At 49.4% G+C, this 27,478-nt stretch overlaps 2 protein-coding genes across 7 annotated transcripts in view; one reads left to right on the top strand and one right to left on the bottom strand.

Annotated features, from left to right (window-relative positions):
- Positions 1-3,222, top strand: part of LOC140398194 (E3 ubiquitin-protein ligase DZIP3-like) — a 101,152-nt gene extending 97,930 nt beyond the window's left edge. For all 3 annotated transcript variants that reach the window (XM_072486550.1, XM_072486549.1, XM_072486551.1), the window contains one exon: positions 2,762-3,222. In XM_072486550.1, the coding sequence (XP_072342651.1) occupies positions 2,762-2,842 (81 nt within the window). In that variant the 3' untranslated portion in view covers positions 2,843-3,222. The remainder of the gene's footprint in view (positions 1-2,761) is intronic.
- A 1,899-nt stretch (positions 3,223-5,121) lies between these two features.
- Positions 5,122-27,478, bottom strand: part of LOC140398195 (glucose-6-phosphate exchanger SLC37A4-like) — a 47,197-nt gene continuing 24,840 nt past the window's right edge. For 2 of the 4 annotated variants that reach the window (XM_072486553.1, XM_072486554.1), the window contains exons 6-10: positions 26,482-26,567; positions 24,688-24,801; positions 22,655-22,720; positions 20,761-20,899; positions 5,122-9,276 (exon numbers count right to left, since the gene is read on the bottom strand). In XM_072486553.1, the coding sequence (XP_072342654.1) occupies positions 9,110-9,276; positions 20,761-20,899; positions 22,655-22,720; positions 24,688-24,801; positions 26,482-26,567 (572 nt within the window). In that variant the 3' untranslated portion in view covers positions 5,122-9,109. Of the gene's footprint in view, positions 9,277-9,400; positions 9,900-20,760; positions 20,900-22,654; positions 22,721-24,687; positions 24,802-26,481; positions 26,568-27,478 lie in introns of those variants that run through there. The other 2 variants (XM_072486556.1, XM_072486555.1) reach the window with 2 other exon arrangements.

Genomic DNA, 27,478 nt, shown 5'->3' with positions numbered 1-27,478 from the left:
CGGGAGACGACGGAGGGCATCGACGTTTTGAGATCTGCGTCTCTGGCCAATGATGGAAAATTTAGTTATGGGCCACCAATAACAAAGCCCACCGCTGTACCCTGGCAGAAGCAATCAAAGGAATTGGTTTGTGCTCATGGTGTAGCCCCAGCGAAGGCTTGTGGTCTGTTATAATGGTGAAACGGCGGCCGTACATGTACTATTGGAATTTCTTAACACTGTGTATCACAGCGAGGCCTTCTTTCCCAGTCTGTGCGTACTTGCATTGTGTGTCGGTGAGCATTCAGGAGGCGTGGGTGATGGGCCTCTCTGAGCCGTCCTCCGCCCTATGTGACAGGATCGCGGCTATTCCATAAGGCGAAGCCTCAAGGTGATTGCATCGGGGTGGACCAACGAGCTGGATGACTAATAAAAGCAAGTTACTGCAGATGCTGGAATCTGAAACAAAAGCATAAAATGCTGGGCAATCTCAGCAGGTCTGACAGCATCTGTGGAGAGAGAAGGGAGTCTGGACCGTTCTTTCTCAAAGCTGGCGAGAACTGGAAATCGGGTCAGATTTATACTGTTGGAGAGGGGGGTCAAGCCGTTGGTTAGAGGGCCATCTATACTATAACTGGATGGATGACTGTAAGGCTTGCTAAGCATGGCGGAAGACCTATTCTTCTTCTTCTTTCCAGTGCTGGTGCTTCTTTAAAAGAAGGTGCAGTGGCGACGTCACCGTCAAATTGGCCATGAACCACCCGTAGTAGTTTACCAGCTCTAAAAATGATTTTAGTTCTGCAACATGCTTTGATGCAGGGATTTCTTTTATGGCCCTCGTGTAGGATGTAGCCTTTTGAGTCCACTCTGAATCCGAAGTACGTGACCTCGCTGGCTTGGAATGTACATTAGGTTTCCTTTGCCTTAACTGCTTTTATGCAAACTCCGAGATACAGCCACTGATTTCCATTGTTATTTCAACTCACGTTCCACAGGCTGCAGTAAAATCTAGATATCTTTCTGGATCCTCAGCCTTATTCTCAGCTCTGCCTGTCTTTTTCCTGAAAAGTGCTGTGTTTTAGTACCTTTAACCTCAGACATCTTAGAAACTTCTCATCGTTTTTCTCCTTCCTTTAACTAGCTGCTCTTCAGATATCTGCACTTGTTTTCTTAACCATTACTCTAGGGTATGGCTTTTCTTCCAGCAAAGCCGAGAGATTTTCCCTCTCCAGCCTTCTAAACCAACTGCTTCAAGCAGAGCTGTGAGAGCTGCCTTCGCTCTCACTACCTATCTTCAACTGCAATCAAATTAGCTAAACTAAACCTTAAAAACTCCTCCACCTTAACAATGCCCCAGTTGCTAAGCAACACCCACATGCTTATGTCTTTTATTTATTTTTCACATCGTAGCCCCCTCTAAGCACAAGAGAAACACATAACCAACCCCCTCACATGCAAACAACTTTGTCCAGCATGAATCTAACTATATGTTTTACCCTTCCAGGCACAGAAACATTAAATTAAACACACTTAAAACTATACCTTATTTCTAATGTTTATCAATACAAATCTAATTTCCTTAAAACTAGCTTTATTTTCTTAACACATTGCCATCAGTACCCGTTACGCTGCCAGGGTTCCTGCTGACTGAAGCAGTGACCCTTTCTGGGAGGAACATGCGTGTGGTCTCGACGGATCGGAAACCTGTGCTCTTTTTGTTGTGTCTCAGCTCACCTTCATAGAGTGGTCAACGTACCGTGATAACCTAAGGCTGCCAGTATCCAACAGTGGAAAAATAATCTGGAGCTGGAATCTCTCAGCCACCCCCCACCCCCTCCACGGCAGAGACGGTTCATCATTGGCCTCCAGCGGGATCTTCCCATATCACCGAAGGCAATTTGTTTTGCTCGCCCATCCCACCACTGGGTAACTCACGGCAGGGGTCGACATCAGTGGAAGCTCCCGCTGGCAGGACGTGCTGGAAAGTCCCACCCAGTGACTTTGAGAGCGATGGGGTTTTAAAATAAAAAAAGGCTTATAAATCTTATAAAATGGACAGTTTGGTTGTTCTGTTGCCCCCATTCGAGGAGATCTTTCAAACCTGTGCTTTGCCTCGTGCCTGTCGGATAGTTATTTCCCGGCACGGTGGTTAGCACTGCTGCCTCACAGTGCCAGTGACCCGGGTTCAATTCCAGCCTTGGGTGACTGTGTGGAGTTTGTACATCCTCCCCGTGTGTGCGTGGGTTTCCTCCGGGTGCTCCGGTTTCCTCCCACAGTCCAAAGATGTGCTGGTTAGGTGGATTGGCCATGATAAATTGCCCTTAGTGTCCAAAATTGCCCTCAGTGTTGGGTGGGGTTACTGGGCTGGGGGATAGGGTGGAGGTGTTGACCTTGGGAAGGGTGCTCTTTCCAAGAGCCGGTGCAGACTCGATGGGCCGAATGGCCTCCTTCTGCACTGTAAATTCTATGATAATCTAGGTACGTTCTCCCCGTGTCTGCGTGGGTTTCCTCCCACCGTCCAAAGGTGTGCAAGGTAGGTGGATTGACCAAGCTAAATTGCCTGTAAGTGTCCCAACGGTTAGGTGGGATTAGGCCTAGATAGAGTGAAACCTGTCGGAGGGTCGGTGCACTCGATGGGCCGAATGGCCTTCTGCACTGTAGGGATTCTATTTTGTTTAATGTCGAGGCCGAGTGGCCTGTTTCTGTGCTGCAAATGGCATTCAAGTACTGTGTGCGTTTTATTTTCTCATTGTATTTTCCCCACTTTTCTTCTCGAATACAGTGCATCTCGTTGTGGCTGAAGGAACAGAAGACTTGCCCAAGTTGTACCCTGAGCTTTGCAACCTCCTTCTCGCAATCCTAACCGTGTAACTGGAATCTCTGACCCTCATCCGAGGATTGGCCCACCGGGAATCCGACCACTGGGCTTTTTGGCCCGGTGAACTTGTGACTGAAGCGAAGCCTCTTGTGGTGAGGTTACAGGACAGGGGCGTGCTCGATACATCCCAATTTCTGTTGGGACAATGACTTTAGGGTTCGTGGGATAAACGTGGAATCCTGTCACTCCCATGGATTTCGACCAAATTCATTGACTAGTTCCAATGAACGCTGGTGTCACTATACCGAAAGATTATTTTGTGAATGGTATGCCGATTTCTTGACTCTGCTACTGGTACACATTTTTAAAGTACTGGGAGAGTTGTAATCATTTGCAGCTTAAAAAATAAAGATTGTTTAAGCATTGGTGTAAGCTTAATATTGCATTGAATATAGTGCCGAATTGCTTTGTTAAAAAGAACCTTCTGGCACAGCACGGCGGTGCAGTGGTTAACACTGCAGCTTCACGGCACCGAGGTCCCAGGTTCGATCCCGGCTCTGGGTCACTGTCCGTGTGGAGTTTGCACATTCTCCCTGTGTTTGAGTGGGTTTCGCCCCCACAACCCAAAGATGTGCAAGGTAGGTGGATTGAGCACGCTAAATTGCCCCTTAATTGTAAAAAATGAATTGGGTACTCTAAATTAAAAAAAAAAAAAAGAACCTTCTGAAACATCAGAGGTTTATTTTCAATTCTCCATTCCAACAAAGAGACCTTGGGCGAGATTCTCCGACCCCCCCGCCGGGTCGGAGAATCGCCGGGGGCTGGCGTGAATCCCGCCCCCGCCGGTTGCCGAATTTGGCGGGGGGCGGGAATTGCGCCGCACCGGTTGGCGGCACCCCCTCCCGCGATTCTCCGGCCCAGATGGAATGCCTGTCCCGCCGGCGTGGATTAAACCACCTCTCTTACCTGCGGGACAAGGTGGCGTAGGCGGGCTCCGGGGTCCCGGGGGGGGGGGGGGCGCGATCTGGCCCCGGGGGGGTGCCCCCACGGTGGCCTGGTCCGCGATCGGGGCCCACCGATCCGCGGGAGGGCCTGTGCCGTGGGGGCACTCTTTTCCTTCCGCCTTCGCCACAGTCTCCACCATGGCGGAGGCGGAAGAGACTCCCTCCACTGCGCATGCGCGGGGATGCCGTGAGCGGCCGTTGACGCTCCCGCGCATGCGCCGCCCGGCAATGTCATTTCCGCGCCAGCTGGCAGGGCACCAAAGGCCTTTTCCGCCAGCTGGTGGGGCGGAAATCAGTCCGGCGCGGGCCTAGCCCCTCAAGGTTAGGCTCGGCCCCCCCCAAGTTGCGGAGGATTCCGCACCTTTGGGGCGGCGCGATGCCGGACTGATTTGCGCCGTTTTGGGCGCCGGTCGGCGGACATCGCGCCGATACCGGAGAATTTCACCCCTTGTTTCACCTTTTCCACACTGTTAGTCTGGAGGAGCAAGCGTGAGCAGGCACAATGGAGTATCTATTTTTCAGAGATTGGGGTGTCCCCCATCTCTCTACGGGAATCGTTTTTTCTCATGTATGGGATCTGGGGTAGCCCAGTGGAGTTCAGGCACTGACAGCATGGAAAGGTCCAGTCGGACATGGACTAACTACTTCACTCCAGTGTGTTCACGGAGGAGAACATTGTCCCAGCAAGGCCTCCTGTTCGGTAGGATGTGGTTGTTGCAACATAGAATTCCTACAGTGCAGAAGGAGGCCATTCGGCCCATCAAGGCTGCAGCAGTCCTCCGAAAGAGCACTCTACCTCGGCCCACTCCCCTGCCCCACCTAACCTGCACATCTTCGGACTGTGGGAGGAAACCGGAGCACCCGGAGGGAACCCACGCAGATACGGGGAGAACGTGCAGACTCCGCACATACAGTGACCCAGCCGGGAATCGAACCCGGGTCCCTGGCGCTGTGAGGCTAACCACTGCTACCGTGCCTCCCAGAAGGAGAACCAGTCTGTTCTTCAATCCACACGCTCCGGCTAAGTCCAGAGATGAGTGCTTTATTTCTCTCCACATTTACATTCTGCTCTTAATTAGAATAGTGCTTTGATTTAAAATATGCGCTCAATGTCCCCAGGAGTGGCTGGGAATATTCTGGTTCAGAGATAGCAAACATGTGAATGATCTTTGCAGCTAATAGTGGTGAAAGGTCAGAACTAAGTGCTTGTTGCTGACAACAGGAACCTCCAAATGGAAAAATATTTCATTCCTCAACACTAATGAGCACAATTAGAAAACAAATGCATGGATGGGGAAATACCATATACATATACACCGGTTCATTAGAAAAGCTTTTTAATATATTGTTTGATACTCAGTACATTGTCACACAAATTTTTATCGTATAACTCATTGAATACCAGACGGGGGACGGAATTTATAAGGACATCCAGTCGAAACAATAGCGGTTTATTAATTTAATGCATCCGGTCCAGTACACGGTCACTGGGGCATCTTCTTACATGACAGATTTGTCTTGTTATACTGTTCAAGTAGCAGTACCCAAAGCTGATTTCACAGTCCTGCAACATGGGAGGGTATTTTGTCTTCATATACTCCAGAGATAATGTGCAGCTAACTTCTATTCTATGCAGAGGTAACCCAAGTCTGTAGGTTCTCCAAGAGCAGTATGTAGCACTACGTAATTCTGACTTGGGTTTCAAGTAACCTAAACTGTACTGGATTTATACTCTAACCTGAGCTTCAAAAAGTCATAGATGTTCCGTTAGCTCATACCTGCAAAATATCCATCAGCATATCCTCTCCCACCCATTGCAGACAGCAAGCCAGCATCAAATACTGAGCTGGTGTTTTGAAATTTTAAAATATAGTTGCTGGTTGCTATTTACATTTAATGATTTTAGAAAGCAGCTTTTGAATCTGTACCATCTCATTTCGTACCTCACTGGGGATATGTTTTAAGCAATTACATCTATTGTGACATTACTACTCTCAAGATACTGGCTTTGTCGGTTTCCTGATATTGTTTAACACACAAATCTTTTTTTTTTTTTTAAATACATTTTTATCCTTTTCTGAGTTACCAAGCCAGGGCTCAGTGTGGGTCAGGGGCGAACCCCTAATCCAGCTCCTCGCCTGCTCCAAAAAACTAATTCAAAATTGAATCCAATTCATGGTCCCCACAAGAGAGACATACCAGATCTGAACCAAAGGCTCAATCGACAGACACTTGATCTTAGCCAAAAGGCCGAGAAGCGATTAACACATAAATCTAACACTATTAAGAACTTTAAAAATCACATTTTCATTATACAAAGCACCGATTCCTTTGCTAATCAAGCAATAACTTCAAGAGCTAAGCACAACAAGGTCAGCATTAGTGTGCGGGTTTGACTAACTATGTTAAAGTGGAAATTCTAATTATGGAGCATAAGCATCGGTTTCCAATTATTGCTACAGTACCGTAATCCAAAAGCTTTCGAAACGCTTCTCTCCTTCCCCACCCCCGCCTAGCTCCAACGCCAACTAACTAGTGTAAGTAATGTTTGGGAAGAAATATGTTCAATTGTAACAAGACAGATTTGAGAGACTATCTCAAATGAGTGACTAGTTGCCATTTGTGACCCTGACACCCCCATTCTTTTGTGCTCTGGAGAGTTAGGCCTTATGAGGCCAGGATTTCTCCCCATTGGACTCGATGTTGTCCGTTAGCAATGGATGTAGGAGAGAGGCTCAATTGCTTTACAGTGAGAAAGCACTGGAAATGGAATCAGTGTGAGCTGTTCTTCACCACTAAATTCATAGCACATGAACACCATTGACAGCAGTGCTGGGCAGCACCTGGCTTCCCTCACTGCTCTCCAGATTGCAGTGTGCTAATCTGAACCATGTAAAAAAGGAAAAGCCTTTTAAATAAGGGGTAAAAATGAACTAACCACCTTTAGAATGGAGTTTGCTATTACAAACACCTCTAATCAATACAGACCGACTGCACATGGCCATTAGATGACCTCTTGCTGTTGTTGAAATGCCTGCTGTCTACAATGATTACAACTAGTGTTTAAACACTTCCCGTTCCTGGAGTAACTACATTTATTTCACAAAATCAATAATGTGACAATTTTGAGTCAAGGACGTTATCCCAATGCATTGTCCTCATCGTACATCAGCCCTGATCCAAGTAGAAGCCCAATATGAACACATTCTCTTCAGTGAAGTTACTTTGCAGGATTCACCTGGATCACTGATGGCATCTCTTGGTACAAAGACCCAAAGTGAAGCAACAAAATAGAGTATGTTTTGAGTTCTGGGACGGTTGAGCAGTTGGAAGGACGGTTGATAAATTCACTATTACAATTGGGCGGGGGAAGGACTATTAAAATCTGTCCACCAGCGCACTGGGATTAAATTGAGAATGGGACTCTTAAATGAAAGAGAAAACTCACCAAAAGCGAGCTGCTGTCTTATCACATGGGTAATGGCTCACCAACTGAGTTCAAATAAGTTTTGCTCCACGCGCTACTGTGAATTATTCAGCTGCCTCGTGCCAGTGGGCGTTCTGATCATAGTCCATTAATATAAAAGGTACCACAAACAATTATGGGATATCACTTCTGAAGAGGTGTAGAAGTCGACAGCACAGAAAAGGCCCTTCGGCCCATTGCATCTGCGCCGGTTACATCAAGTTACCCACAGAAGGTGAAGATACATTTTGCGCTGTCCATATTAGACACAAGGGATCGGCTTAAACCGTTTTAGATTTTCTGGAGATAACGGATGTCTTGATTGTATTGATCAAAGACATGGATAGATGTCTAACAGCACATGGTTATGTAGTTCACTTGCTGATCTTTGACCCTTGCAGATACGATCACATGCTCCTACAGTATAACAGTGACGACACTTCAAAAGGACTTCTTTGGCTGTAAAGTATTTTGGGACATTTTGAAAGACACGAGCGGGATTTTCCACGCACGGCAGAGATGGCCCGCTGTTGGCGGGATTTCCTGGTCTCACTGCTGTCAACGGGGTTTCCCGTTGTTTGTACCCTCCCCCGAGGTGGGGGGGGGGGGGAGGATTCGCTGTCGATAGGACTGAAGATTCCGCTGGTGGGAACGGCTGGAAAGTGGGCCTAGGTAGGCCGGTCTAGGCCGGTGCAGACTCGATGGGTCGAATGGCCTCCTTTTGCACTGTAGGGATTCTATGATTATATAAATATGAGTCTTTTACGTGATCAGCAAATTCCAAGGCTGTTTGTAAAAAGCAAACATGTTCCTGAAGAACTCAGCAAGTCTTGAAGCATCTGGGGAGAGAAGCAGGGTTAACAGTTCCAGCCCGGTAGGACTATTCCTTGGACTCGAAACATTAACTCTCTGTTCCTCTCTCCACACAGATGCTACCAGACCTGTCGAGTTTCTCCGGAATTTTTGGTTTTTGTTCCAAGACTGTTGCGTTTTCCAGTGGGGAAAAACAACAACAACTGGAGTCAATTGGAAGGCACACTTTAAAACAATGCCAATGCTGTGGAGTGGTGATCTTGGTGGCGCAGTGGGGTAATGTCGCCGCCTCAGAAGCTCCGGGTTGGAATCCCACCTCCGGATGGTCAAGCAGGTTTGTCAACCTGCAAATCCAACGTGCCGAATGGGAGGGAGGCAGCGAGAGTGGGGGGGGGGGGGGGGGCTCCTGGTTGACATGAACAAAACCGTGTGCTTCGTCGACATCATTGGGACGTCTTCCAAGAAGTACTATGGCAACTGGTTGACAATCATGCTGGCGATGTGATTCGATGGGAGATCCAGCTACGATAATTCCATACCCCTTATTGCTGCTCTTCTCTCTCCCCGCTGCTGCTCTCTGGCTAGTGATTATGGCTCCGTGCAGTTGGGACTAGATATCAGACAAGAGCAGCTGATTGAGATAAATTAACGCTTTTATTCCAAAGCAATTCTCGTGGAGAGTTGTGTAACTCTGATAAACGAGCCGCCATGACGAACCAAACCACGGTGAACGGCAATAAGAAGCACCATCGTCCCCGCCACAAAGCAGAACGAAATTATCCAGGCCAGATTTAACCCCGTGTCACACAAACTGAACTCTTGGCTAAAATCGCCAAGTCTTGTGTGAATAAGGGCCAAGATGTTTGTGACGTTTCAGTGTGGATGGGATTTGGAAACGGCGCATTGTGGTGATGGGACTTGTTGAACAGGGACGCGCAGTAATGGTGTGATCAGAACGTCACGCGCTCATGGGCCTTTACCTATATGATCAGAGCAGCAGGCTCGCTACTGGATGAGTGTTCCAAACTTTCAGTCTTCCTTCTTGGGGAGGCGGCCCATCTTGGTCCGGATGTTCCTCAGCAGGAAAAAGGCCACCGTGGTGACGGCACAGGTGACCTCCGCTATCCTGAAAGCCACGTCCCAGCTGTAAACCTTGGCGATCGAACTGAACGGGAAGCCGGCCAGGAAACCCCCCACTGCAGGACACAGGACAGAAGTGGATCATTAACGATGCAGGAGAAGCTTTGAGCCATGCATTCCCTCCAAAATCTATTAAAAACCACCACCATACTCCGCTGTTGACTGGGTGAGGTAATCGAGTTGAAGGATTTAAAAATATATATCTATATTTTTATTCATATTTTTAACATTTTACAAAACAAAACAAAAACATCACACCCCCAAATACAATAAACACTGCACCGAGAGTTGAAAGATGTTAATTATGCAGGTGGGACGACTATTTTTGGTACCTTGTGTATATATAAAACACATTTGCAGGTCGGACAGATCAGCTATAACACCTGGTAAAACTTCCTCTACCCTGTCCCAATGCACAGTAGCACAGTGGTTAGCACTGCTGCGTCACAGCGCCAGGGTCGATTCCCGGCTTCGGTCACTGTCTGTGCGGAGTCTGCACGTTCTCCCCGTGTCTGAGTGGGTTTCCTCCGGGTGCTCCTGTTTCCTCTCACAAGTCCCAAAAGACGTGCTGTTAGACAATTTGGACATACTGAATTCTCCCTCCGTGTACCCGAACAGGCGCCAGAATGTGGCAACTTGGGGCTTTTCACAGTAACTTCACTGCAGTGTTAATGTAAGCCTACGTGTGACAATAAAGATTATTATTATTTTAACAGCAGCCTCAGAAGCAATCGGCCACCCAAATTGAGATACATTATTAATTTACCATCAGCCATCTCTATAGCCAGTCTGAGGTTGCTCATTTAAGTTACCAATTGTTGGCCGCTGAGGTTTTGGACTCCTACCCAGTAGTGACTGAGTTAAGATTGGTCGCGTGGCTGAGTGCTCTAAGGCACTGGATTCGACTCTAGCCTCTCTGGAAGTGGGTGATCTTATCCCACCACTGCCAAAGTTTCAGGCGATTCCTCGCTTCCGTTAATTTAATAGGGGTGTGCTCGGGTCGTGTGCAGTGCTCCATTTTTTCTTTAAAGGGGCCGTCCCTTTAATTTGACCCTCAGTTTATTTGATTTAGTTCAATTATTTTTTTGATGTATTCAAACTAGGGGTAACTGGGTTCAGGCCGTCCACGATTACAGCCAGCAGAGGGAGTGAGGAGACAATTACTCTCATCAGACAGTCCTGGGGTGCATCTCTTTGGTTGCGCGCGTATGGACTGGAGTGAAGGACTTTGACTTTTCCCTCCCTCTGAGCAATTGCATCTCTCACAAGACCAGGAGTTAACTGCGCGAGGAACTACACTCATGATCTTGCCTGCACTCCCTTGAAGAATGTGGGCGGGATTCTCCCAACGGGAGTCTAAGTGCCGACGCCGGAGTGAAAACCGGAGTGTTTCACTCCGGCGTTGGAGCCCTATTCTCCCGCCCCCGGGGGGGCTAGGAGCGGCGTCGCGTATTTTACACGCGCTGGGCCTTGGCGCCGCGTAAAAAGCGGCGCTGCGTAAATGACGCCGCCAGCATCGTGTAAATGACATCACCCGCGCACGCGCGGTTGCCGTCCTCCCCGAGGCCGCCCCGCAAGATCCATCCGCCATCTTCTTGCGCTATTCAAAGGTGTTACAGAATTCCAAACAATTTCAAACTGGAATTTGGACATATTTTATTCCTGCTCCAAATGTAATAATTTAGCAGTCACAGTCCAGGGCTGTGGGTATAGAAATAAAAAACCAAAAGAGGTGATTGGAGTGGAGGTGATGAGAGATTTAACTACACTGTATCCTGCTGGAATGTGTTGACACCAAAAACATGAATTTATGTCGGGCTTCTCCCACTCATCCACTAGTTTTCCCAGCGCTTCCTATATTCTTCTGAAGATTTCGGCAGCTCCCGCGATAACGGACTTTTGGGCTCTCCAGAGGAGCCCCAACGGAATTTTTTTTGGATTAAATCCCGTGTGGGAAGGTGAAGTAAGGTCCCCCCTTATGTTGTACGGCAGAGATTAGCGGTGGAGCGTCGAAGAAAGAGGCTCTGGAGCAGCGGCAAAAGCGAGGGGAAAAAAACCAAGATGGTGGAGGGCGGAGATCGAGCAGCATGGGGGCCGGACCAGCAGGAGTTCCTCAAGCAATGTGTGGAGGAGCTTAAAAAGGAGGTGCTGGCGCCGATGCTGTTGGCGATCGAGGGGCCGAAGGAGACCCAGAAGGCCCAGGCGGTGGAGCTCCGCGAGGTGAGGGATAAAACGAATGAGAACGAGGACGAGATCCTGGGCCTGGCGGTAAAGATGGAGGCGCACGAGGCGGTGCACAGGAGGTGGGCCGAGAGACTCGAGGTCCTGGAGAACAGGTCGGGGAGGAAGAATCTCCGGATTCTGGGTCTCCCCGAAGGAGTGGAGGGAGCTGATGCCGGGGCGTACGTGAGTACGATGCTCCATTCGCTGATGGGTGCGGAGGCCTCTCCGAGCCCCCTGGAGCTGGAAGGGGCTCACCGGGTCCTAGCGAGGAGGTGCAAGGCTGATGAGCCGCCAAGGGCAATAGTGGCAAGGTTCCATCGCTTCGCGGACAAGGAAAGTGTTTTGAGATGGGCCAAGAAGGTGCGGAGCAGTAGATGGGTGAATGCGGTGATCCGAGTCTACCAGGATTGGAGCGCGGAGGTGGCAAGGAGGAGAGCTGGCTTCAACCGGGCCAAGACGGTGCTGCACAAAAAAAGTGTCAGGTTCGGCATGCTGCAGCCTGCGCGACTGTGGGTCACTTATCAGGACCGACACCATTATTTTGAAACGCCAGAAGAGGCTTGGACCTTTATCCAAACGGAAAAATTGGACTCGAACTGAGGGGCTGTGGTTGTGGGGGGATATTGGTTGTATACGGGGTTGTAAATATGGGTAAAGAATGCTTCATGGGTGGGATGATGGATGGGGATGTGGGTAGAGTTCTGGGTAAAATTCGTTTTTTTCTGTTGACGAGATAATGGGGAATGTGGGCGTCGGTGCTGGAGGGAGGTGAGACTCGGGGATGGGGGAACTGGGATAAGGCCGCAACAGGAGCTGCACCATAGGGGGCGGGGCTGGCTCAGGAAAGTGCAGGCTTTTGCCCGCGCTGGGGGGGGGGGGGGGGGGGGGGGGGTGATGGAGGAAGGTAAGGAGGAGGAGAGACTCCCACACGGGGGAGATCAACGGGAAGGCGGGGGAAGCCGGGGTCAGCAGAAGTCAGCTGACTTACGGAAGTAGTATGGGGGGAGCAAAAGAGCTACATGTGGATCTAGCGAGGGGGGGGGGGGGACAATAGGGTTGCTGCTGCACTGGCCGAGGGGGAACTGAAGATGGAAGAGGTGGTCGGGGCAGGGGATCCCCCGTCTGGGGGACTGGAGGGTGCGGGAGGCGCGGGCACAGGACTGGCCTAAGATAGGAGATGGCTAGTCGGCCGGTGGGGGGGGGGGGGGGGGGGGGGGGGGCTAGCCCCCCAATCCGGCTGATCACGTGGAATGTGAGAGGCTTAAATGGGCCGGTTAAGAGGGCCCGAGTGTTCGCGCACCTAAAGGGACTGAAGGCAGACATGGTCATGCTTCAGGAGACATCTGAAGGTGGCAGGTCAGGTCAGGTTAAGGAAGTGTTGGGTAGGACAGGTGTTCCATTCGGGGCTGGATGCGAAGAATAGAGGGGTGGCAATACTGGTGGGGAAGCGGGTGTCGTTTGCGGCCAAGAATATAGTAGCGGACAATGGAGGCCGATACGCGATGGTGAGCGGGAGGTTGCAGGGGGCGGAGGTGGTATTGGTAAATGTATACGCCCCGAACTGGGACGATGCTGGATTCATGAAACGGATGTTGGGGCGTATTCCAGACTTGGAAGTAGGGAGCTTGATAATGGGTGGGGATTTTAACACGGTGTTGGACCCAGCATTAGATTGTTCCAGATCTAGGACGGGGAAGAGGCCGGCTGCGGCCAAGGTGCTCAGGGGGGTTTAAACTAGTATGGCAGGGGGGTGGGCACGGGAGCAATAGGTCAGAAGGTGAGAGCATTGAGGGAGAACTAGGGAATAGGGACAGTGTGGCTCTGAGGCAGAGCAGACAGGGAGAAGTTGCTGAACACAGCGGGTCTGGTGGCCTGAAGTGCATATGTTTTAATGCAAGAAGTATTACGGGTAAGGCAGATGAACTTAGAGCTTGGATTAGTACTTGGAACTATGACGTTGTTGCCATTACAGAGACCTGGTTGAGGGAAGGGCAGGATTGGCAGCTAAACGTTCCAGGATTTAGATGTTTCAGGCGGGATAGAGGGGGATGTAAAAGGGGAGGTGGAGTTGCGCTACTTGTTCGGGTGAATATCACAGCTGTACTGCGAGAGGACACCTCAGAGGGCAGTGAGGCTATATGGGTAGAGATCAGGAATAAGAAGGGGGCAGTCACAATGTTGGGGGTATACTACAGGCCTCCCAATAGCCAGCGGGAGATAGAGGAGCAGATAGGTAGACAGATTTTGGAAAAGAGTAAAAACAACAGGGTTGTGGTGATGGGAGACTTCAACTTCCCCAATATTGACTGGGACTCACTTAGTGCCAGGGGCTTAGACGGGGTGGAGTTTGTAAGGAGCATCCAGGAGGGCTTCTTAAAACAATATGTAGACAGTCCAACTAGGGAAGGGGCGGTACTGGACCTGGTATTGGGGAATGAGCCCGGCCAGGTGGTAGATGTTTCAGTAGGGGAGCATTTCGGTAACAGTGACCACAATTCAGTAAGTTTTAAAGTACTGGTGGACAAGGATAAGAGTGGTCCGAGGATGAATGTGCTAAATTGGGGGAAGGCTAATTATAACAATATTAGGCAGGAACTGAAGAACATAGATTGGGGGCGGATGTTTGAGGGCAAATCAACATCTGACATGTGGGAGGCTTTCAAGTGGCAGTTGAAAGGAATACAGGACCGGCATGTTCCTGTGAGGAAGAAAGATAAATACGGCAATTTTCGGGAACCTTGGATGACGAGTGATATTGTAGGCCTCGTCAAAAAGAAAAAGGAGGCATTTGTCAGGGCTAAAAGGCTGGGAACAGACGAAGCCTGCGTGGAATATAAGGAAAGTAGGAAGGAACTTAAGCAAGGAGTCAGGAGGGCTAGAAGGGGTCACGAAAAGTCATTGGCAAACAGGGTTAAGGAAAATCCCAAGGCTTTTTACACGTACATAAAAAGCAAGAGGGTAGCCAGGGAAAGGGTTGGCCCACTGAAGGATAGGCAAGGGAATCTATGTGTGGAGCCAGAGGAAATGGGCGAGGTACTAAATGAATACTTTGCATCAGTATTCACCAAAGAGAAGGAATTGGTAGATGTTGAGTCTGGAGAAGGGGGTGTAGATAGCCTGGGTCACATTGTGATCCAAAAAGACGAGGTGTTGGGTGTCTTAAAAAATATTAAGGTAGATAAGTCCCCAGGGCCTGATGGGATCTACCCCAGAATACTGAAGGAGGCTGGAGAGGAAATTGCTGAGGCCTTGACTCAGAAATCTTTGGATCCTCGCTGTCTTCAGGGGATGTCCCGGAGGACTGGAGAATAGCCAATGTTGTTCCTTTGTTTAAGAAGGGTAGCAAGGATAATCCCGGGAACTACAGGCCGGTGAGCCTTATTTCAGTGGTAGGGAAATTACTGGAGAGAATTCTTCGAGACAGGATCTACTCCCATTTGGAAGCAAATGGACGTATTAGTGAGAGGCAGCACGGTTTTGTGAAGGGGAGGTCGTGTCTCACTAACTTGATAGAGTTTTTCGAGGAGGTCACTAAGATGATTGATGCAGGTAGGGCAGTAGATGTTGTCTATATGGACTTCAGTAAGGCCTTTGACAAGGTCCCTCATGGTAGACTAGTACAAAAGGTGAAGTCACACGGGATCAGGGGTGAGCTGGCAAGGTGGATACAGAACTGGCTAGGCCATAGAAGGCAGAGAGTAGCAATGGAGGGATGCTTTTCTAATTGGAGGGCTGTGACCAGTGGTGTTCCACAGGGATCAGTGCTGGGACCTTTGCTCTTTGTAGTATATATAAATGATTTGGAGGAAAATGTAACTGGTCTGATTAGTAAGTTTGCAGACGACATAAAGGTTGGTGGAATTGCGGATAGCGATGAGGACTGTCGGAGGATACAGCAGGATTTAGATTGTCTGGAGACTTGGGCGGAGAGATGGCAGATGGAGTTTAATCCGGACAAATGTGAGGTAATGCATTTTGGAAGGTCTAATGCAGATAGGGAATATACAGTGAATGGTAGAACCCTCAAGAGTATTGAAAGTCAAAGAGATCTAGGAGTACAGGTCCACAGGTCATTGAAAGGGGCAACACAGGTGGAGAAGGTAGTCAAGAAGGCATACGGCATGCTTGCCTTCATTGGCCGGGGCATTGAGTATAAGAATTGGCAAGTCATGTTGCAGCTGTATAGAACCTTAGTTAGGCCACACTTGGAGTATAGTGTTCAATTCTGGTCGCCACACTACCAGAAGGATGTGGAGGCTTTAGAGAGGGTGCAGAAGAGATTTACCAGAATGTTGCCTGGTATGGAGGGCATTAGCTATGAGGAGTGGTTGAATAAACTCGGTTTGTTCTCACTGGAACGAAGGAGGTTGAGGGGAGACCTGATAGAGGTATACAAAATTATGAGGGGCATAGACAGAGTGGATAGTCAGAGGCTTTTCCCCAGGGTAGAGGGGTCAATTACTAGGGGGCATAGGTTTAAGGTGAGAGGGGCAAGGTTTAGAGTAGATGTACGAGGCAAGTTTTTTACGCAGAGGGTAGTGGGTGCCTGGAACTCGCTACCGGAGGAGGTAGTGGAAGCAGGGACGATAGGGACATTTAAGGGGCATCTTGACAAATATATGAATAGGATGGGAATAGAAGGATACGGACCCAGGAAGTGTAGAAGATTGTAGTTTAGTCGGGCAGCATGGTCGGCACGGGCTTGGAGGGCCGAAGGGCCTGTTCCTGTGCTGTACATTTCTTTGTTCTTTGTTTTTGTTCTTTGGGGTTTATGGATCAGATGGGTGGAGTAGATCCGTGGAGATTTGCCAGGCCTTTGGCCAGAGAATTTTCTTTTTTCTCCCATGTACATAAGGCCTACTCCCGGATAGACTTTTTTGTTCTGGGCAGGGCATTGATCCCGAAAGTGGAGGGAACGGAGTATTCGGCCATAGCCATTTCAGACCACGCCCCGCATTGGGTGGAGCTAGAGCTGGGGGAGGAGAGGGACCAACGCCCGTTGTGGCGATTGGATGTGGGACTGCTGGCAGACGAGGAAGTGTGTGGGAGGGTGCGGGGTTGCATCAAAAGGTACCTGGAGGCCAACGACAACGGGGAGGTGCAGGTGGGAGAAGTATGGGAGGCGCTGAAGGCGGTGGTCAGGGGAGAGTTCATCTCCATCAGGGCTCATAGGGTGAAGAGAGAGGGCAGGGAAAGGGAGAGGTTAGTGGGGGAGATTTTAAGGGTTGACAGGAGATATGCAGAGGCTCCTGATGAGGGACTACTCAAGGAGAGACGAAGTCTCCAGACGGAGTTCGACCTGTTGACCACAGGGAAGGCACAGTGGAGGAAGGCACAGGGGGCGATGTGTGAATATGGGGAGAAGGCGAGTCGGATGCTGGCACATCAGCTCCGTAAGAGGTTGGCAGCGAGGGAAATAGGTGGAGTCAAGGTTGGCAGGGGAACTACGGTGCGGAGTGCGGTGAAAGTGAATGAGGCATTCAAGGCCTTTTATGAGGAGCTGTATAGGTCCCAGCCCCCAGGGGGAAAAGAGGGGATGCGACGATTCTTGGATCAACTGAGGTTCCCGAGGGTGGAGGAGCAGGAGGTGGCTGGTTTGGGGGCGCCAATTGGGGTGGAGGAGCTGGTTAAAGGACTGTGGAGCATGCAGGCAGGGAAGGCCCCGGGGCCGGATGGGTTCCCGGTGGAATTTTATAGGAGGTATATAGACCTGTTAGCCCCGTTGTTGGTAAGAACCTTCAATGAAGCAAGGGAGGGGGGGACCCTGCCCCCGACAATGTCGGAGGCGACGATCTCTTTGATCTTGAAGCGGGATAAGGGCCCACTGCAATGTGGGTCGTATAGACCGATCTCGCTCCTCAACGTAGATGCTAAGTTGCTGGCAAAAATGTTTGCTACGAGGATTGAGGAGTGTGTCCCGGGGGTGATTCACGAGGACCAGACGGGATTCGTAAAGGGCAGGCAGCTAAATACCAATGTGCGAAGGCTCCTAAATAACGATAATGATGCCATCGGTGGAGGGAGAGGCGGAGATAGTGGCAGCCATGGACGCGGAGAAGGCCTTTGATCGAGTAGAGTGGGAGTATCTCTGGGAAATGTTGAGGAGGTTTGGGTTCGGGGAAGGGTTTATTCGTTGGGTTAAGCTCCTGTATAGAGCCCCTGTGGCGAGTGTGGTCACGAACCGGCGGAGGTCGGAGTATTTCCGGCTGTATCGAGGGACGAGGCAGGGGTGCCCTCTGTCCCCTCTGCTGTTTGCATTGGCAATTGAACCTTTGGCCATGGCGTTAAGGGAGTCGGGGAAATGGAAGGGGGTGGTCCGAGGGGGAGAGGAACATCGGGTGTCGCTGTACGCAGACGACCTGTTGCTGTATGTGGCGGATCCAGTGGAGGGGATGGTTGAGGTTATGCAGATCCTAAGGGAGTTTGGAGACTTCTCGGGCAATAAGCTCAATGTGGGAAAGAGCGAGCTCTTTGTGGTGCATCCGGTGGATCAGGGAAGAGGGATAGACGACCTACAGTTGAGGAGGGCGGAAAGGAGCTTTCGATACTTGGGGATTCAGGTAGTTAGGAGCTGGGGGGCACGGCACAAACTTAATTTGACGCGGCTGGTGGAACAGATGGAGGAGGATTTTAAAAGGTGGGACATGTTGCCACTCTCGCTGGCGGGCAGGGTACAGTCGATTAAAATGGTGGTCCTCCCGAGGTTTCTTTTTGTATTCCAATGCCTCCCAATTGTGATTACCAAGGCCTTCTTTAAGAGGGTAAGCAGGAGCATTATGGGATTTGTGTGGGCGAGCAAGACCCCGAGGGTAAGGGGGTTCCTGGAGCGTAGCAGAGATAGAGGAGGGTTGGCGTTGCCGAATTTGGGTGGCTACTACTGGGCAGCCAACGTGGCGATGATCCGTAAGTGGGTGATGGAGGGAGAGGGGGCGGCGTGGAAGAGGTTGGAGATGGCGTCCTGCAAAGGAACGAGCCTGGGGACGCTGGTGACGGCACCGCTGCTGCTCTCGCCGACAAGGTACACCACGAGCCCGGTGGTGGCGGCAACGCTAAAGATCTGTGGTCAGTCGAGACGACACGGGAGCGATGGGAGCCTCGGTGTGGTCCCCGATTAGGGATAATCATCGGTTTGTCCCAGGAAGGATGGACGGGGGTTTTCAGAGCTGGCATCGGGCAGGGATTAGAAGAATGGGGGACCTGTTCATCGATGGGACGTTTGCGAGCTTAGGGGCGCTGGAGGAGAAATTTGGGCTACCCCGGGAAATGCCTTCAGGTACATGCAAGTGAGGGCGTTTGTGAGGTGGCAGGTGAGGGAATTCCTGTTGCTCCCGGCACAGGGGATTCAAGACAGGGTGATTTTGGGCGTATGGGTCGGGAAGGGCAAGGTGTCGGCGATATACCAGGAGATGAAAGAGGGGGAGGCTTTGGTAGAGGAGCTGAAAGGTAAATGGGAAGAGGAGCTGGGGGAGGAGAGAGGGGCTGTGGGCTGATGCCCTAAGTAGGGTTAATTCCTCTTCCTCGTGTGCCAGGCTTAGCCTGATACAATTTAAGGTAGCTCACAGAGCGCATATGACGGGGGCGAGGCTGAGTAGGTTCTTTGGGGTGGAGGACAGATGTGGGAGGTGCTCAGGAAGTCCGGCGAACCATGTCCATATGTTTTGGTCATGCCCGGCACTGGATGGGTTCTGGAGAGGAGTGGCGGGAGCAATATCTCAGGTGGTGAAAGTCCGGGTCAAGCCAAGCTGGGGGCTAGCAATATTTGGAGTAGTGGACGAGCCGGGAGCGCAGGAGGCGAAAGAGGCCGGTATTCTGGCCTTTGCGTCCCTAGTAGCCCGGCGAAAGATCTTGTTAATGTGGAAAGAGGCGAAGCCCCCCAGCATGGAAGCCTGGATAAATGATATGGCTGGGTTCATAAAGTTGGAGAGGATAAAGTTTGCCTTGAGAGGGTCTGCGCAGAGGTTCTACAGGCGGTGGCAACCGTTCCTAGACTATCTCGCGGAGCGGTAGATGAAGGTCGGACAGCAGCAGCAGCAACCCAGGAGGGGAGGGGGGGATATCTTTCGTGGTGGGGGGGGGGAAGGAGGGTTTATCTGGGGGGCATTTGAGCAAGAAAACACATGAACGATCCGGAAAACTGACATGTACGGGAGGAATCCAATGTACAAAGTTCTGTATCATATTGATTTGCCATGTTCATGTCAGGCTATGCGAGCTTTCTCTCTTTTTGTTACGGGCGGGGGGGTTGTTTGTAAGGTGGAAAATTTTGTTTAAAAATTCTTAATAAACATTTTTTTTTTTAAAAAGGAAGATGCACTGAAAATCCCCCTGGAAAATCTTTCCTGTCCTTAAAAAGTGCGCTGCTCCCCAGGCTGAGAGACAAAGGGCGCGATTTAAGAGTCTCGTCACGCCCGACTTGGTGTTTGTACGAGGACGTTGAATCTCGCGAGAGAGCTCTCACGAGATTTGCGACACTCAAAACACCGTGCGAGATTAAAAGCATTTTTTCAAAAAAATATAAATTCCAATTCATTTTTTTTCCAATTCAGGGGCAATTTAGCGTGACCATTCTACCTAACCTGCGCATCTTTGGGTTTGTGGGGGCGAGACCCACGCACACACGGGCGAATATGCAAACGCCACATGGACAGTGACCCAGGACCAGAATCGTACCCGGGTCCTCAGCGCCGTGAGGCAGCAGCGCTAACCACTGCGCCACCGTGCCGCCCCTAAAATGCCTCGCGAGATTGAACAAAATCTCGTGCGACATCGCGATCTGGATGTCACCCTCACTGGACGAGATCCAGATCTGCATATTTAAATGAGCCACAAACATGGACCAGTCGTAATGGCACCTGGGGGGGGGGGGCTCCCAGGCCATTCGAGAACCCCCCGGGTGGTGGCAGACAGGCAGGGTGACATCCTGGCACTCCTTCTGGCACACGGGCGCATTGGCACTGCTGGGGGAGCCTTACCAGGTTGGGGGGGGCGAGGGGTTGGTCTTGTGGGGCACCCCAAGGTTGAGGAGCTCGCCAGCAGGAAATTACTCAAGTAAGGCCTTGACTCAAGCAAGGCCTCGACCAAAGGCCAAAAAAGTGCAGTTGAATAGCGGGGTGAGTCTTGGTGCCGCATCCAGAGAATATACCCTGCTAAACGCACCCAAAACTGGACCGCTGAATCGCGTCCAATATTAAACCTTCAACTCTGCAACAGGAATCTAAATTGATGCCTATGGAATAGGACAGTTATGACACTGTCAGGCTCCACGGGGTGAAGATTGAAGCTGCCTGTTAACCGTTTAGCTGCATTTCTTAACTTACCATTTGCCATCAAAGCCACAATAGCGTGAGATGTCCCAGATAGGTTAGACGGTGCAGATTCATTGGCTATCACTCCAAACAATGCGATTGGCCCATAAGAACAAAAGCCAAAAATGGCTCCCAAGGATAGAATCCATAGCTAGGAGGAAAGAGAAAGGGGTTAAAAAAAAGTATAACGGGGCTGGTTTAGCACAGGGCTAAATAGCTGGCTTTGAAAGCAGACCAAGGCAGGCCAGCAGCACGGGTTCAATTCCCGTACCAGCCTCCCCGAACAGGCGCCGGAATGTGGCGACTAGGGGCTTTTCACAGTAACTTCATTTGAAGCCTACTTGGTGACAATAAGCGATTTTCATTTCATTTCAAGATCGTGCGGTCTGAATCTTTAAAAAAAAATACATGGAGGATGTGGTCATCATTGGTAAGGCCACCACGTATTGCCCATCCCTAGTTGCCCTTGAAGACGGGTGAATTTCTGCAGTCCATGCGGTGACAGGGCTCCTCGTGTTGCTCAGTGAAGTGTTCCACAATTCTCATCCAGTAACGATGAAGGTATGGGGACACGTGTCCACATCAGGGTGACGCGACTTCGAGATTAGCTTGCTGCCCTCGTCCTCCTAGAGGTTGCGGATTTGGGCGTATACAGGTTACTGCTAAATAACCACTTTCTGTTCAATGATGCTACTTTGGCAGCATTATTGTTGCAAAATGGTCAGGAAATGCCCTGAAAGGACAGGAATTAACTGGACTATCACGGTCACAGAATGCCATTTTGGTCCAGCTGCAACAAATTAAGGAGATGCAGAACCAATAGAAAATGATCTTGATGGAGACCATTTGAATTGCAGTAATTTGATTTTTAACATTTCTATTTATTCATTCACGGGATGACAGGCAGAATTTATTACCCATTCCTAATTGCTCTCACTGTGGTGGTAAGCCGCCGCCTTGAACTGCTGCAGTCCGTGTGGTGTAGGTACACCCAAGTGCAGTTAGGGAGGAGGGTGTTCCAGGATTTCACCCAGCGACAATGAAGAAACGGCAATATATTTCCAAGTCAGGTTGGTAAGTGATTTGGAGGGAAACCTCCAGATGGTGGTGTTCCCAGGTATCTGCTGCCCCTGTCCTTTGAGGTGGTAGAGTTGGGGAGTGGAGTTGAAGGAGCATTGCGCAATTGCTGCAGTGCATCTTGTAGAGATGTAGATAGAGCACGCTGCCGCCACTCCGCGCCAGTGGTGGAGGGAGTGAATGTTTAAGGCGGTGGACGAGGAGCTGATCAAGCAGCTCTGATGGTGCAGAGCTTCTTTAGTGTGGTTGGAGCTGCACTCCTCCAGCCCTGGAAGACGGTTGAGCTTCTGCAGTCCATGTGGTGACAGTGCTCCTCGTGTTGCTCAGTGAAGTGTTTCACAATTCTGACCCAGTAATGAAGAAGGTTTGGGGACGCGTGTCCACAGCAGGGTGATGTGACTTCGAGATTCGCCTGCTGCCCTTGTCCTATTCCTAGGTGGTGGAGGTTACGAATTTGGGTGTTCATTATACTCCTGACAGCATTGTAGCTGGTGACAGGGCTTAGGGGAGACAAGGGGCGAGTTACACGTTTGAGCCTTCTGTATTTAACAAAAAAATGTTCTCACATTTACAAGTCGATCAACTTTTAAAAGGAATTCTGTATATTTCAAATCTACAGCATTTTACAAACTTATAGTAATGCACAGAACCACTGCAACAGACACAATCATTCATTGTAAGCTTTGAAGGAATGTTCTTACAAAAAAATTCTGCAGATGTTAAAAAAATTAATTTAACAAGGATTCAGAAATGGATGCACAGAGAAAGAGGACAGGCAAGGCAGGGGTAGCAAGCTATCACAAGGGAGAAGAGAGCAAGAGGGAGAGACCTCATCTTCAGTCAAGTTGGTGATTTGAGTCAGAGGCAAGGAGATTAATGTCCAGAGCTCATTCCCCTGAGGAAATAAAGAGGAAGAACATCACCGAGAGGCAAAGAAGAGAACAGCAAAAACAACTTCTCACAAGACACTCTGCGATCGGGTTACACATCATACAACGGTCACAGCACACGAGGAGTCTGTGACGATTCTTTGTAAAAGCAATTAAGTTACTCCCACACCCTCCCCTTTTCCGCATAGCCCTGTAAACCTTTCCTCTTTAGATAATTATCCAATTCCCTTTTGAAAGGCTCAACTGAATCTGCCTCCCCCACACTTTCAGGCTGCGAGTTCCAGATTCTAACCATTCACTGCATTATGTACAGGTGGCACTGCTGCTTCACAGTGCCAGGGTCCCAGGTTCGATTCCAGCCTCGGGTCACTGTCTGTGTGGAGTTTGCACTTTCTCCCCGTGTCTGCGTGGGTTTCCTCCGGGTGTTCCGGTTTCCTCCCACAATCCAAAGATGCACAGGTTAAATAAACTGGCCATGATCAATGCGCGGGGTTGTGGAGATAGGGAGGGGAGGTGGGCCTCAATGGTGCTCTTTCGGAGAGTTGGTGCAGGCTCGATGGGCCGAATGGCCTCCTTCTTTATGGAAACGTTTTTCGACCGGCTGCCTTTGCTCCCTAGGGGCGGCAAGGTGGTGCAGTGTTTAGCACTGTTGCCTACGCGCTGAGGACCCAGGTTCGATCCCGGTCCTGGGTCACTGTCTGTGTGGAGTTTGCACATTCTCCCCGCGTCTGCGTGGGTCTCACCCCCACAACCCAAAGATGTGCAGGTTAGGTGGATTGACCACGCTAAATTGCCTCTTAATTGGAAAAAAAATAATTGTTGGGCACTCTAAATTAATTTTAAAAAATAACAAAAAAAGGTTGCCTTTGCTCCCTTTGATATTCACCTTCCATCTGGGTTCTCCGGTGCTCGGCCCTGTCCACACCCCTCATGGTTTTGAACACCGCCTCTCAACCTTTAAGGAGGACAACCCTGACTTCTCCAATGCAGCAGTGTAACTCAAGTCTCTCATCCCTGGAACCATTCTCATAAATCTGCTCTCTCCAAAGTGTTCACATCCCTCTTATAGAGTGTGGTGCAAATGATTCACCAGAACTTCCTTACTTTGGTACTCTATGCCTCTATTTACAAAGCCCCCAGAATTCTATATGCCTTATTAACTCGGCACTGGGATATTATCCTTAATCTACACTGCCAGCTCTTTGCTTGCTTCCTTAGATTCTCCTGAACAGGTTATATTTGGGGACATTTGGTATCCAGTCCTATCCTCTTTGATCCAGGTCTGTTACTGTCACATCATCATTCTCTCCCCCCTCCCCTCCCCCCCCGATACCAATCACACTAGGTAAAGCACTGGGGACCTGGGCTCGAATCCCACCAGGGCAGTTGGTGGAATTGGAATTCAATAAAAGTCTGGAATCAAAAGTCTAATGACAACCATGAAAGCAATACCGGTTGTCGTAAAAACCCATCTGGTTCACTAATGTTTCTTTAGGGAAGGAAATCTGCCCTCCTTACCTGGTCTGGCCTACATGTGACTCCAGACCCACAGCAATCTGGTTCACTCCAAAATGCCCTCAGGGATGGGCAATAAATGCTGGGCCAACCAGCGATGCCAGCATCCCGTGAACGAATGATGAAGAAAAATCAGAAGTTACTGAAATTTGAGACAAATCCAATTAGGCCCAAGGGCCAAGTGTTTGGGCGGGTGGGGCGGCCCACCATCACTGCAGTCTGCGTCCCCGCCGATAGGCTCAATCAGTGGGGGCACTAGACGGATCCACATGCACGCAAGGGGACTGGTCAGGCAGAGGAGATAGAATAGTTTGACAGGCCCATCAGAATCAGAGTGCCAGTCACCAGACCATCCCACACTGCAGTCCACCAGAGAGTGGGAGAAACCTCAATCACAACATCTGGGGACAACGTTCGGCTTAAAAAAGGACCATGAATCAAACTCTTTTCTAGTTACCTTGGTAGACTCTGCAGTTACCGTGACTCTAAAGAGGTACATTGATATCGCCATTCCAGCCATCATTGAGAGCAGAAGTCCATGTCGAGGATTCCCATGACTTCGAAGACCTTTCTGGAAGATAGCAGCAGAAACTACAGGGTTTTTTTTTGGTTTTTTAATAAAGTATTTTGTTTATTCACAAAAGTAAGGAATGACTCCCTTTTCAAAGCCACAATAAATTTAATGAAACTGCTCAATATGGAACATTTAATAACTTTTTGTGCCATGTCACCAGTAAACAGTCGTGGGTGAAGAAATATTAGCGACAAATAAAGAGTAAAGCTCACCCTCTAACATTATAACAATGTGGTCTTTAATCGCACCACTATACCAGTTTCCATTGGAGCCACCCTAAAGGTCTTATTGTAGGAGTCGAAGGTTTTGGTACCGAGGTTAACTTACGACTGGGCACAATTTCACACAAGGACCCTTACGTGGAGAATAAATTTTCATTTCACCATTCTGGGCTCAACTGGAATGCATCGCGAGAAATTTGCTCACCAACTGAAAAAGGTGCAGGTGAGCAGTCTCTCGCTGGGGTCAGGTCGGCCCGCAGCGATTTAACAGTCTTTGTTAATGGGCTTGCTGCGGGGACTCCCGCCTCCAGCATGGAAGTAGTTCCTCCTCCGAGGCCTGTCAGCGCAGCAGCTCGCCAGTCCCAGCAGCGCCACTGGGAGCAGTGGCCACTGCTGGAACTACAGGGAGCCCCCAAGGAGAAAAACTATCCCCACCCTCCCCCAGGACTTGGAAGCAAAATTCCGGCCCAAATTCTAGGACGGCCAGTCCCCAAGGTACAATCATTTTAAACAAAACACGCACTATGTGAAACACAGAATACAAAATATTGTGAGGGCAAAAGTAAAATGCTACAGACGCTGGCAATCTGAAATTTTAAATAATAGAAAAAGGCAGGGAAGAGGCAACGTGGGTGCAGACTGATGATCAGGTCAATGCTGTTTCCGACGTCATTCATCGACCTGAAACGTTAACTCTGATATGTCCCAGAAAGGAACCATGATCACATTGTTTGCTGTTCATCGTATGTACACAATCGGTAATATTGGGGAGGGGCGGGGGGGGGGGGTGGTGGCTGAGGAACCAGTCTGCTCGTGAATGACTCCATTGGCTCAAACTGTCCGAGAGATACAAAGATATGGGTCGTACTGAACTCCCTGACTCACTCCAGCTAACTCTGTTCCCGAAATAGTAACTCACCATCATTGGCTCAAACTGTCCTGGACAAATACCTCGAGTGTGTCAATTATCTTATTACCCATTTAAGTGTAGTGGGGATAGCCAGCAAAGTGATGAAGCCTCGACTGCAGTACAGTGACCAATTCTGGCACTTTGGGAAGGATGGGAAGGTTTTAAGAGAGGATGCGGAAAAGGATTTACCGCTGTGGTCCCAGTCAAAAGAACCAAAGCGATATGAAAAAAGAAGTTTTTTTTTTCCTGGAAGCATAACGAGTGGTTTAGATCTGGAATGGGCTGAGAGTGTGGTGGAGGCATTCTGAAACCAAGCCTGAACAGGAAAAAAGAATGCAGGGCAATGGAGGGAGTGGCACTGGTTGAGTTGCTCTTGCAGAGAGCCAGCAGAGACTGGAAGGGCTGAATGGTCTCCTTCTGTATTGTTTGCATTCTATATTCTTTGAAAAACAGTACATACAGTTTCAGATTGTTGAACATTACAGATTTCTAGTGCAATCCAATCACCCACCCAAAGCAGTCCAACAGGAGTCTGTGAATACATACCCGAGCAACAGCCCTGTCCGAGAGACATCCAGCAGCGACACTACCCAGTAGGCCACCAACCTCCAGCGCACTCATGAATGAGCTACCTGCAAGTATCAAATGATAATATACAGTGTTTAAAAAGTAATAAAAGTCAGGAGGTTCCAGGCTTCCTTCCTTGCCAGCACTGAGTGAGCTCATCCAGAGGGGGCAGCACCGAGTGAGCTCAGCCAGAGGGGGCAGCACCGAGTGAGCTCATCCAGAGGGGGCAGCGCCGAGTGAGCTCATCCAGAGGGGGCAGCACCGAGTGAGATCATCCAGAGGGGGCAGCACTGAGTGAGCTCATCCGCAGGGAGCAGTGTTATATTATACTACTACTCCTGGTAGTATGTTATATCATGTTGTGTAATATCTTCTTACTCATTTGCTTTCTGCCACTCATTAACACTCAAAGTCTTCAAAGAACAATTACTGTTTATTGAGTAACAATAATGATTTAACTATGTGTTTGCTCGCTGTTCAACAACTAAACTATAGATTAAATTAACAAGACTAAATATATATCAACTATGATTAACTGCACCTGAACTCTGAGCTATCTCGCTCTACCTCCGGTCACTAGAGACTCCAAACACAAAGAGGCGGGAACTCTCCTTGAGTTTGTTTTTTATAACCATCTCTAGTGCTGCCATCTAGTGGTTGTCTAGCACTTGCTCATGGATGTTAACCCTTTGCATACACAGGTATACAGATCACTACATCCTCTTTTTATTTTAAAAATACATTTTCTATACTACAAAGAAAATTGTACAATAATAATCAATAATGAGATGTATATCTGTAAAAATAATCTTAATAGTGACTATGCACAGTAGAATAATATTTATAAGTTCAGACTGTTAGTTTTTTTGTCTACTTCTTGTTGACCTTCTCAATTGTCAAAATGGTGAGTCTGAAAGCTTGATAGATTTTGTGCATGTCATCAGGGTTTCTTGTTATGAAGTAGATTTTCTGGTGT

Source organism: Scyliorhinus torazame, chromosome 21 (genome assembly GCF_047496885.1).
Source record: "Scyliorhinus torazame isolate Kashiwa2021f chromosome 21, sScyTor2.1, whole genome shotgun sequence".
Taxonomy (NCBI): Eukaryota; Metazoa; Chordata; class Chondrichthyes; order Carcharhiniformes; family Scyliorhinidae; genus Scyliorhinus; species Scyliorhinus torazame.
This window is presented reverse-complemented; position numbering and strand designations above follow the sequence as displayed.